At 31.2% G+C, this 13,501-nt stretch overlaps 1 protein-coding gene across 1 annotated transcript; it reads left to right on the top strand.

The window, feature by feature from the left end:
• The first annotated feature begins 310 nt into the window (after positions 1-310).
• LOC139854893 (probable indole-3-pyruvate monooxygenase YUCCA4) lies at positions 311-5,439 on the top strand. Its single transcript, XM_071844168.1, has 6 exons — positions 311-403; positions 521-586; positions 1,207-1,836; positions 2,542-2,790; positions 2,897-3,022; positions 5,164-5,439. Exons 1-6 carry the CDS (start codon positions 311-313, stop codon positions 5,437-5,439), a joined length of 1,440 nt encoding a protein of 479 aa, XP_071700269.1.
• Positions 5,440-13,501: the final 8,062 nt, after the last annotated feature.

Here is a 13,501-nt window from a genome sequence, read left to right as displayed (position 1 = left end):
CCGATTTTCGGATATCCGAATTTTCGGATATCCGATTTTTCGGATATTTTCGGATTCGGATTTCGGATTCGGATATTTTGAACACCCCTAGTTGGTAGTGGTGTGTTATATGAGTGTTATGGGAGAAAGTGGTGAGAAAGGTGGAGAGAGAAAGCTGATGTGGCGCTGAGAAAATGCCCATGACAACGTCATGGTTGGGATTGATCTAACACACCACTACGAATCATGACATACTTCCTCTTCATCACATACACCACAAAATTAATAAATAAATTAAGGTGCAAGTTACAGATAAATATTGCACAAAAGTATGAGAGAGAAAGATGAGGCTCGTGCTGGATTATGCTTGAATAAGAAAAGTTGCATGGCGAGGAAGATGAGGGCGGATGAGGGCAATGTGAGGGTAAACGATTGCCAACGGTGCCCTTGAAAGCAAGGTGAGGACACACCTTAAAAACGTAACGTTGGGAATGGTCTTACAAGCGAGACACATAATATAAGACATTTTTGTTCCATGTAGTTATGCATAGACATTGAATTTTCATCACCAGACCATGTAGTCCCTTCCTTAAGTGGAAATATTGTGGTTAGAAAGATCTAGCAATTAATTTTTCCTGATTACCATATATTTCATTGATTCGACTTTTAACACCACTCATTAATAACACTTTTCTACACAAAAGTTTATACTCGTATCCGTATAAGTCAAGAATCCGTGCTTGAAAGTGAGTGCATATAATATGCCCATAAATTCAACAACACACTTGTAATAGAACACATAGTTACAAGTATGCATGTACATAAACTTATTTTATCACTTTAATCTCTATTACTTAATGCGTCACTTACAATTATAATTAAACCCTCTCCATCTACAAAGAAATTAAGCCTGAGAAAGAGTAACAACTCCATTCCTTATCTTTCACTCTTTCATTAAACCTCTGTCTCAGAATTGAATTTTTTTTGCATTGGAAAAGTGCTATTTAATTTAACTTAACAAAGAATATTCACTAGTATCAGGTGGAAATTAAAGAACCTTCTTTTCATCCTTTTTGCTTCCTTTGTGTGACTTCAATTAGTTTGTCTACTTGTCTTAAATACCATTTCTATTTAAAAAGATCGAATCTTTATCGCACTTTCTAGTTTTCGTTAAGAAAATCTTAATCTTTATTCACCTTTTCTAGTGTTCTTGTATTTGTGTAAAAGTTCTTGATGGGTTCTGTTGGTACATATGATGTGTCTTTAAAAGTTGATGGACCAATTATTGTAGGTGGTGGACCATCTGGTTTAGCGGTGGCTGCATGCTTGAAACAAAATGGCATCCCTTCTCTTATTCTTGAGAGAAGTGATTGCATTGCATCTTTATGGCAGTACAAAGCTTATGATTGTGTAAAACTTCATATACCTAAACACTTTTGTGAGCTTCCATTGTTTGGGTACCCAAAAAATTTCCCAAAATACCCTAATAAAAACGAGTTCATTGAATATGTAACCGCTTATGCTAATCACTTTGATATCAAGCCAAATTTTAACCAAAAGGTGGAGAGTGCTTTCTTTGAGTTTGAACATGGTGTTTGGAAGGTGAAAACACAAGATAATGTGTATGAATCAAAGTTCTTGGTTGTGGCTACGGGCGAAAATGCGGAAGCATTCGTGCCCGAGATTCAAGGGATTGAAATGTTTGAGGGGTCTCTTATGCATGCAAGTGCCTACAAAAATGGACATGAGTTTAAAGACAAAAAAGTTGTGGTTATTGGGTGTGGAAATTCTGGCATGGAGATTAGCTTGGATCTTTGCAATCATGATGCAATTCCTATTTTAGTGGTTAGAAATTCAGTAAGTATTTTCTATGCATGTGTAGTTTTGATATTATTGTTAGTTCTATTAATAAGGGTGATGATATTTCTAATACACTTTTTTTTTTTTTTAAATCTTTTACACACATGCATTAAGGAGTTGTAAAATATAATTTTTTAATGCATTTGTGTGATGAATATATTAAAAAATGTGATGGATTTATCATTACCCTTCAATTCAGCCTTTTTGCAAATGCATAACTGTCAACATTACCTCAAAATCAAATATATCAATTATTTTCACATATATAAGAATGGTTTATTATATTCCCTACGTCCTAGTCAATATGTCCACTTTGACTAAGTACATTTTTTTTAATGGCCAAAAAATTTATATTATAAAAACTCTCTAGCGAGACGCTAAAGGAGAAAAACAAAAGTATAACAACGGTGTAGAGAGCTATGTGTTCCAATCGGAAATCAAATGGCCTCTAAATTTTAACCAACGAAATGAAAATAACCTAGTAACATCAAAAAGACTATTACAATTAAAAAATGGTTCGTTATGTTAGAAAATTACTAACTTGATTCATCAGTAGGATTTCATTTCTACTCACTAATTCTTTTCTAATTGGTTAAACGGTAAATAAGTCAACACTTATAACACGATAATTCAAACTCGTAACGGGAACATGTATAATAATGAGACGGAAAGAGTAATAAGGTACGGAGTATCAATTTTCAGGTTCACATTGTACCTAGAGAGATGTTTGGATTCTCAACATTTGGGGTAGGCATGACACTTATCAAGTTGCTACCAATTAAGTTGGTGGATAAGATAATTTTGGCTATAACTAACTATATTCTTGGAGATTCTGAAAAACTCGGCCTTCGAAGGCCAAAAGTCGGGCCGATGGAGTTGAAGATGATTGCTGGAAGAACCCCGGTTGTTGACGTTGGAGCGCTATCCAAAGTCAGGACTGGTAACATCAAGGTATATATTAATGCAGGATCTTTTGTAGATTCATACGTTCAATTTCTCTTTTGACAAGAATTTATCAAATAATGTAATTTGAATTTTATTTAAATAATGTTTGTAGGTGATTGAACAGGGAGTGAGAGAAATTACTAATAAAGGAGTCATATTTATGGACGGGCAAGAGGTTGAGTGTGATGGTATAGTGTTTGCAACGGGTTATAAGAGCAAAGTGACCTCTTGGCTCAAGGTAAAATGCATGGAGATGATACCATATATTATATTATGAACTTAATTATTCTGACTTATTATATTGACCACTTTACTACTTATCTCTTGAAAAATTATATACTCGGGTAAACGATTCTACCTTTAAGCATGTGGTACCAGTAAATTTAAAGAAAGGTCATCATATATTTTTTAAATTAATACATTTTTTAAAAATAAACATTCATATTTTGGAAATAAAAATTACAAAATACCACTAAAATTATATAGAACTTCATTGATTTTCGATTGTAGATTAACCGCTGCCTTAAATCATCTGAACAGGTGTCTCTTTCATTTACAGGTTCATGTTTGAAAATATGAAACGGACAACGGTAAATTTGTTAATACGAATGTAAGACTTAAAAGTTATAATTAAAAAAAATCTCAAAACAACTGTAATAATTGTTATAATCTCACTAACCTAAACTATCTTTTAAATAATACTATCTCTTAATAATTTTTTAATCAAAACTTTTAATCAATTCTTTATAGTCAAAATACTAATACTCTTGCGTGTAAGTATATGTGTCTACACTCACATAATTCTCTTTCCCCTCCCCCTCACACACACATACATACCTAGCACACGTAAAAATTTACATAGTTCCCAACATTTATCTTTAATGACAATTCGTACTTGATTATTTTATTATATATGATTTTTTCCCTTGCTGTTTATATATCTATAATAGACGACTTATTACTGAATGGTCGTTTACTGAATGTGGTTTGGTAGCTTCCTTTGTTACATTCGCTACCTAGGTTCGTTCGAACCTCGGTGAATTTTTTTAATTCAATGAATCATTCTTTTGGCTCTATTAATCGAGTCAACAGGAAGCGTCGATTTATTGGTAGCTTGACAGTCGCTTGGAACCTAAATTGAACTTCATACATGTTTAAAACCCTTAGAAATTTGATTCTACTATTTTCATGGAGTCTCACACTTTTTTTTATTATAAAACTTACTTATTGGCCGAAGGTCCATTCGAAAGCAATTTCTCTATCCATAAAACACTAAGGGGGAATACTTTCTCTACCCTTGGAGTGTTTCACTCTCGGTAGATAAACGACTTCTCTTTATTCTAAGGTAGAGAAAGAATTGTCTACATCTTACCTCCCTCATACCTCGCTTATGTGAGATTGAGTTTTGTTGTTGTTATTTATTTTCTAATAAAGTTTGTACCAATTCTCGATGTGCGTATTATAATTATAAACTATATATTGTTACCAACGATTTCTCCTATAATGCGCGGGTGTTATCTGCTATTAAAGATTAAGCAAAATCATTTACCGTCGCGACGCTTGGGGGAATCTATCAGTTCGTTATGTAACAATAACAATACTACATAGTCATATAAAAATGACTTAATGGTTGAGGTCCTGAACTCCTTGCGAGATGTCGTAGGTAGAAAGTTGAAGTGGTTAGGGAAGGTTTAGGAAACAGTCACATAATGTTCTGGAATTTGGATAGCCCGCATACATCAGAGTTAAAAATATGCGCCCTCTCAAGTAACCTAGTAGGGAAAATCTTATAACAAACACAATTTCACATATGAAGGTAAGATATAGACAATCATTTATCTACCATGAGATGAAAGGTAAGTCATTTATCCATTCAAAACTCTTGAACCAAGAGTAGAGGAACTCTTCATTCGTGTAACTTAGGGCAAATAGATTGTTTCTAAAGGACCCCATCACTCGAGGAAAAAAAAAAAAAGGTGTATTATTAACTTTTAGGTAATTTTAATTAGTAGTATATGATTTAATTTAATATGAAGAAACAAACATATTCGTATTTTGTAGTATATATGTATCACATCACTTTCGGATCTTACAAGTGAAATAACACTAAAATGAATGCAGACATTTAGGGGCACCTGTTTGGAAGATTCCCATAACTTAAACCGCATGTTCTACTTTTATGATGAGTTACCATCATCAAGTACCATTTTCTTATCTTCCTCGTTTAGGTACTTCATCAAAAATGATTTAAAAAAAAAAAAAGAATGTGTCACATGTTAATTAATTAATGTATATATCAATTCAAGTAGTATCTTATCACTTGTAAATGTACATACATAAATTTTATATCAATAATGTGTTTGATTTCTGATGTTGCAGGGAAGTGATTTTTTTACTAGTTATGGAGTGCCAAAAGTCCCATTTCCGAACGGATGGAAAGGGGGAAATGGATTGTACGCCGCAGGGTTCACTAACCGAGGACTGCTTGGGGCTGCTTTTGATGCAGTCAAAATCGCAAACGATCTTGGAAACCAGTGGCCCGTCGAGTATAACACTAAGTCTAAACAAGGAATGCTTGGGGCTGCTTGTGATCATGCCATCAAGATTGTGAAGGATATTGGACATAAGTGGATATTTGAATACAAGTTTGAGTAGTTTTCGAGTATTAGCTATTAGGGCGGTCGAAGTGATCGATAACTATATATATATGGGTTTGTAATAAGTTAACTCAGTATTACTCCGTATGTTAGGGTCGAAGTATTAATCTATATATGAACCATCAACTTGTGTTTGAAACCTTTATTATGTATAATACGGAGAAGTTTCTTTTGAAAAGGCAGACACGTACCCAACACAGTTTTACACGAATAAATACATACTGTCAACTATATGACTTAAACCAATGACCTCAAGGTCAGAAGGGCATCTCAATACTGTCAAATCAATGACCCTTTGGTTATTATGTATAAGTAAGTTTATTTATAAAACCTTTGTATTTCCACCCTCTTGGTGGTTGCGTTTTGTTTAGCTTAGCTTATTTATTTCTACTTTATGCTAGATTTTTGATTCCCGATGATATATTGGAGATCGAACTTTATTTGTATTGTTGTATTGTTGCAAAAATAAAGTAAATATTTAAGTACTAGCAAGTATCATCACACTTAATCATGTTGTTAATCTTCTTATTTGCTATATTTCGGCTTTAAAGTGCAAAGTGTTTTAACTTGCATTACATGCGTATGTTGAACATCTAGTTCTCTTTCATCAAGTTTATGGTGATCACCGGAGGCTATCGGTGCTCGTTACACAAACAACCCCTCAACTTTTCTTGTTCAGAAATCTCCGATCAACTTTTTTACTCTATACACTCGGTTTAAACTTTCTTCTCTAGCATCCCATTAAATCTACGATTTAAGAGGCAGTTTAGTTCCCTTTCTTCACCACAAGAACCACACACACAAAATCCTCTATATATACCTCTATAAAAAAAACTAGATCTCCATTCATTCTCCTTGTTGTACCACCGTCGACTGTCTCCTTCTTTCCTTTCAGTTTGCTGCTCTGGTGAGTGTCTCCTTCTTCGGCCACTTGAATCGCGCCATTGATCTGGCCGTTTTTAATTTCTTGATTTATTTTTTGGCGAATCGCGTTACTAACCTCTTCTTGGTGGCTAGAGGTTTTCCGGACGGTCATAGCCTCTCCACCGCCGTTCTCGTTGTGGTTAGGTTGTGGTTGTTAGGTTTTCTTTATGGTCGCCTTTCTCTTCCTTGCTCTAATTTAGGATCTCATGTTTTTTATTTGTTCACCACCTAGTAGTTGGTGGCAAGTGATCAATTGTTGTGATATGGATCTTTTACACTACTCTTTATCTCTTTCACCTCCTCTTGATGTTTATATTTGTTCAGTGGTGATTGATGGTCCTCCACCATGTTGGTGGTGGCCACCGGTGGCTGCCAGACCTTTTCTACTAGCAGTTGGTTATTTAGCCTTTTTGTAATACCCTAGCTTTTTCTGTTAAGTTTTGTTAATTGTCCATTAAGTATTTAACGGTGTTTACTTTCGATTCGTGTATTTAATTGAATTAAATGCATACTTGAGTTCATAATGAACTAACATGATTAATATATGATTATATTAGCTGGAAAACTTATTTCATGTTTTGAAATACCGAGAAAACGATACGGATTTAAAAACTGCAACTGAGGTCTCATGAGACTGCGCAACGTCTGATTTCTGATAAAATAATTATTTTTAATAATTATTACTTTTAATAAAAACTTAATTAATTTATTATTTATTTAATGAATTAAACCCGGTGGGTTGCGTTTTAACGATCAGTTAACGTTCTGGTGACACAGTACGGTTAATGGCACTCGAAACGGACCACTGCATGTACACTAGCTAGCAAAACGAGCCCAGAACCACCACCCCATGGGCCATTCAGCCGAATACCACCCCACAACCCTTAATGGACTTGTTTTGTTTAATGGATCACTAGTGGGTTGTGTTTAAGGCCCTAATCTAAAATATAATTAGCAAAGAAAATATTGTAAACCCTCATTCACCTAATTTTAGTCGACATTCTTCCTCTTCCCTCTCCCTTGTGGCCGTCGACCTACATACACCACACACACACGCTCAAAACTCCAAATTGGAACAAGTCTTGTACATCAAAGTTGTTCGTTGCTTCGTTCTACGTCTAGTATTGTGCATTGATTTTGCTATAAAGGTATAATCACTAACCTTAGAATTTATAAAACTGATTTTTATTGTTATTATGATAAATTAGATGTTCTATTGCTCAATTGGCCGTGATTGTGTATAACACCTCAGATTTTTTTTTTAATATAGCAGAAGGTCAATTTACAGATTCATAATATAAACATGTATATATATATATATATAGGGGCAGGATTAATGGGGAAGTAATTAATCGGGGAAAGCAAAAAAAAAATTTATTGTTTTTTTTTTTTTTTGAAATTTTTTTTCAGGCATCAAGATCACACGAAAATATGAACATTTAGAAAAGACACTTCGTGATGAATGTTACTACCTCTGTCTCAATTAGATAGTCATGTTTTTCCATTTTGGGATGTCCCAAATTAATAGTCCACTTCCATAAATAGAAAGGAAAGAAGATATTTGATTGGTGAATCTGGAGAGAGAAGATATTTCATTGGTAGAGAAATGAAGTTAGTGAGATTTCCTAAAACTGCGTGCCCTTTTGTCTGTGGACTATTAAATTGGGACGGAGGGAGTATTATTTAGACGGGAAAACGATCGACAAAAATAACATTCAAGATAATATTGTTCGTGAAGAATGTTAACGTTTTTTTTCTTCATGTTTTATGAAGTAAAATTTAGCCCGATTTAGAGTTTAGGGTTTAGGGTTTGGTGTTTTGGGTTTATTCCATAAACCCAAAACACCAAACCCTAAACCCTAAAACCTAAACTCTAAACTGTTCGTGTTAAAAACTCAATCTAAATCCTAAATCTAAACCCTAAACCCTAAATTTCTATACCCTAATATCTAAACCCTAATATCTAAACCCTAATATCTAAAACCTCAACATACGCTCGAAAAACACGATAATTGTTATATATATTAGTTCTTCGAGCATTTTCCCGCCAAAATAAAAACATTTATCACAAATTGTCTTTATTAAATGTTCATATTTTCATCCAATCTATAATGTTCGTGAACAAAGTTTTTTCAAAAAATGAAAAAAAAAAAATTATTTTGCTTCCCCCTTCCCTCCGATTGGTTACTTCCCTCTTGATCCTACCACTATATATATAATCTCATTAATAATAAACACGTTAATAAATAAATGACCAGGTGTTATATTAAACATTAAAATGACTTTTAATATAAAGGACACGACATCATAGTTTCCGTCTTTGTCAAACATATCTTCCAACAATCCGTCTCCTGGAATTTATCAAATATGCAATAGTCAACCTGCAGGGAAGAGGAGGGGGGTTAGTATGAAGCTAAGTGAGTGCAACTAACTACAGGTAATAGCATACAGGAACCGTTATACTAATCATGTCACAAATCCTAACACATAAACATCACCCAAGTGCCATCTACAGAGACTCTGGCGGCTCGGCCAAACCATTAACCACCAGTTGATTTGACTGGGGCTTACAAGAAGTTCCTCCACCACCGTATGTATATACATAATCCACACGTGACATACGCATCATTCACATATATATACACCACGATTGTCTAGGCAAGCACATGAGGAACCCAACCCGCAGGTGTGTAGGGACGCACTGGGCTCCAACAAGCAAGCATCAACTAACATGCAGTCATCACAACATATTAACTAATTATATCAGTATGTATATCTAACAAGCATGACAATCATAATATAACATGCTACTCTATACTATATACTCCAGTTAGTCCCACTCACCGATACCGGCCTCACTCGGTGAAAGGACCCGTTCATATACATTATAAACGATTCACAATAGTTGATTTCATCGCGAGGTAATCGACCTCTATATGATACATTTTACAAACATTGTATTCGTTTTTAAAAGACATACTTTCATTACATCGGAAGTTTGACGGCATGCATACCATTTCATAATTTATCCAACTATAATTGACTTAGTAATAATCTTGATGAACTCAACGACTCGAATGCAACGTCTTTTGAAATATGTCACGAATGACTCCAAGTAATATCGCTAAAATGAGCAAATGCACAGTGGAAGATTTCTTTCATATCTGAGAATAAACATGATTTAAAGTGTCAACCAAAAGGTTGGTGAGTTCATTAGTTTATCATAATCGATCATTTCATAATTTTAATAGACCACAAGATTTTAATTTTTCCATAAATATACATCTCATATCAGGCATTTTGCAAACTGCATAGAGATAAAAATCATTCATATGGATTGAACACCTGGTAATCGACATTAACAAGAAGCATATAGAATATCCCCATCATTCCGGGACACCCATCGGACATGATAATTTCGAAGTACTAAAGCATTCCAAATTCCAGAATGGGGCTTGTTGGGCCCGATAGATCTATCTTTAGGATTTGCGTCAATTAGGGGTGCACTAATTCTCAAAATTAGTGATGTTCCCTAATTCTTAGGCTACTAAGCTAAAAGGGGCATATTCGGCTTCGATCCATTCAACCATATAATGTAGTTTCAACTACTTGTGTCTATTTCGTAAAACAGTTATAAAAATAGCGCATGTATTCTCAGTCCCAAAAATATATATTGCAAAAGCATTTAAAAAGGGAGCAAATGAAACTCACAATACTGTATTTCGTAGTAAAAATACATATGACGACATTGAACAATGCAGGGTTGGCCTTGGATTCACGAACCTATATCATTTGTATATATATTAAAACATATACCTGTAATCGAACAAATATATATTATTATTAGTACCATAAGTTTTTATATCAATAACTTATATATTTCATTACATATTCATTTTATATATTTTATTAAATAAGATATTATTATAGTTTACTTATGTGCATTAATTATATTGTTATATGAATATCATTTGTTAGTTAATTTAATGAAAATCCTAAGATAATGATAATAATACTGCTAGGTTTAATGATAATATTAATAAAAAAATGAAAGTTTTTTATATAGAAAGGTAATTTTAATAATAATAATACTACTAATAATATTCTTATTAATAATACTAGTTTTTAATAAAATGATAGATTTAAAATTTAATGATACTTTTAGTATTAATGATAATAATAATACTGATATTAATAGTAACTATAAAATTAACCATTTATTCCTAATGATAATAATTTTAGTAATAGTTCATTAATAATGATATCCATAATGATAATGTTAATAATAACAGTTGTATTAATATTAATAATAATAGTTACTTTAATTATTAATACTAATAATCATAATGATAATAATACTAAATATTAATACTTAGTAATGATAATAGCATTAGTAATAATATTATTAATAATAACTTATCTATTATAATCATAATACTAATAATACATGATAAATAATAATACTTAATGATTATAACACTAATAATAAAAATAAAACCAGTAATAATAATAATAACTAAAATTTTAATAATAATAATAGTGAGTGTTAATTAATAATACTAATAATTACAATCTAATAATAATGATAATAATAATCAAAATAATGATAATATAAATGATAATAATTATAACAATAATAATAATAATAATAATAATAATAATTTTTGTAATAAAAACTACCTTCCAAAGAAGCTTTTAAAAAAAATGCCCCGAACCGGGCTCGAACCCGAGACCTTCCGCTCACTCAACCAACACCCAACCATTCGGCTGTGTTCGTTTTTCTGATTTAATATCGACTGTAAAAATATATATCCCGTATTTATTTTCTGTTAAACTTCTTCTTCTTCCTCAATAAATCAAACGACCCGTTAACCATACAAAAAGTTTATGATTTGAATTAGGACTTTCCAACAGTGTACAATCGATCAATAAATGTCTTTGAACTACTTGAGAAGCAAAATAAATAAAAAAATAAATAAAAATAAAGAAAATACTGCTACTGCAGCTTATGGTGTTCTTAAAAAAAAAATGATTTCGATTTTTGAAGCGTATTAGACCAAAATTATAACACGAAAAAGATTGTAATCCATTCCTAGAAACTATTGGAATCCTTTATTGAACTTGAATTACAATATATAACTCGAATTCAATCGATGAACAACAGTTGACTTTTTAAAACCAAAAGTTTGACTCACAAATTCGAATCCGTTTTAAAGAATTGGGACTTAGGGTTTTGCAGAAAGATTTCTTGGAGTATTCCTATCAAGACTACATCTATGAATTTTGAAATCTAATACAATTTCGAATTTTGGCAAGAATGACTCAAGAACAGAGGTGAATGTGTCTGTTTCCATTTTTCTTAGATTAATTCAATTCGATAAGAGTTAACAGGGTTTATAATTGATAATAAGGGTGGATAATCGACTGAATTGGTTTACAATAAGTAACTAATTGATTGGTTTAATAGCAAATGGTGTCGACAGAATCAATTAAGAGCAGAATGAGAAGACAAAAAAAATTATAAAAGCAGGTTTGTAGTCTTCTGCTAATTGGTACGAGAGATGTTGCTGGGTAATAGATTAGAGACAGAACAAAAAATGAGATTAAGACTAAATACGTTTTCTAACTGATTGTACTATATTTCCTGTGTTTTTAATTTATAAATAAATAATATAAATATATTATTAATAATAATAATACTAATTAATAATAATTATATTAATAATAATAATTCTAATATCATTTACAATATAATAATAATAATAATAATAATAATAATAATAATAATAATAATAATAATTACATTAATAATAATAATTAAATAATAATGAAAAAATAAAGATGATAATAATATTATTGATGATGTCAAATGTAATTTAGGTTATTTTCTATAATATTAATAATATTTTATAATAATAATCATAATAATTCTTAAAGATAATGGTAGTAATAATATTTAAAATTATAATTTTATTACTAGTTATATTGATATTAACAATGATAACAATAATATCAATAATAATAATATAACAATTCAAATGTATCAAATCTCATATTTATGCGTTACATAATAATATTAATAATACTGATTTTTAATATTATTATTATTAATGATAATAATATAACAGTTATAATTAAGATTGTAATTACATTTATTAATTATACAATATTTAATAATTATATCATTTATTATTTGAATACATCTATTGAATATTTAATATTTATATGTTTATAAATATTACCATATACTAATTACTAATAGAATTCATATATAGATTTATATAATATCATATATATTTATATATATTCATTTTAATGGTATCTTTATTATTCTAATTATTATTTTACATTTTTAATTGATTAAGCGTACTTTATTAATTTAAAATATTATCTGTACACCTATATATATATATATATATATATATATATATATATATATATACACACACACACACACACACACACAATTGTTCGTGAATCGTCGGGAATAATCAAAGGCCAAATGAATATATGAAATAGTTCAGAATTTTTGAGACTCAACATTACAAACTTTGCATATCGTGTTGGAAACATATAAAGATTAAGTTTAAATTTGGTCAGAAATTTCCGGGTCGTCACAGTACCTACCCGTTAAAGAAATTTCATCCCGAAATTTGAGTGAGATCATCATGGTTAACAATAAGAATGTTTTCCTGACGAATATGAGCTGGTAAATAGAGTTTTATTACTGTTGAGTAATATGGATAAGATAATTCGATTACTCGAAGAATACGAGTGAAGTTATCACAAAAGAGTGGAATAAAGATGTAAAGATTTAGCTTTTGACGTAGTCAGGGTTGAATTTAGAAAATAAGGTGCGTCTTAACTTTTGACATTGTCTTGGTTGAATTCTGAAATTCACGGAATTTAAGGAAAATCTTTGAAAGCTAAGATATGATTCTTCGGGATTTAAGGAAATTGGAATCCCCTTTAATTAAATGCGTTGATCTGTCCCGATTACTACGTCTGATATTTCCATTATAAATTTCCCTTTTTCGTTCCATTAGTTTTCACCACTTCTTTACTTGATTCCCAAATTCAAAAGATTGTGAAAATGCTTAATCCAGTTCTGATCCTTGTCCTTATCTTGACTATCG

This window comes from Rutidosis leptorrhynchoides, chromosome 6, assembly GCF_046630445.1.
Source record: "Rutidosis leptorrhynchoides isolate AG116_Rl617_1_P2 chromosome 6, CSIRO_AGI_Rlap_v1, whole genome shotgun sequence".
Lineage (NCBI taxonomy): Eukaryota > Viridiplantae > Streptophyta > Magnoliopsida > Asterales > Asteraceae > Rutidosis > Rutidosis leptorrhynchoides.
The sequence above is the reverse complement of the archived record's forward strand: the minus strand, read 5'-3'. Positions and strand labels throughout refer to the sequence as shown.

Coding starts and splice junctions, on each gene's coding strand:
- LOC139854893 (XM_071844168.1), top strand. CDS start 311: ATGAGAGAGAAAGATGAGGCTCGTGCTGGATTATGCTTGAATAAGAAA. Junction 587..1,206: donor CCTTAAGTGGAAATATTGTG/GTTAGAAAGATC, acceptor TTTGTGTAAAAG/TTCTTGATGGGTTCTGTTGG. Junction 3,023..5,163: donor AAGTGACCTCTTGGCTCAAG/GTAAAATGCATG, acceptor CTGATGTTGCAG/GGAAGTGATTTTTTTACTAG.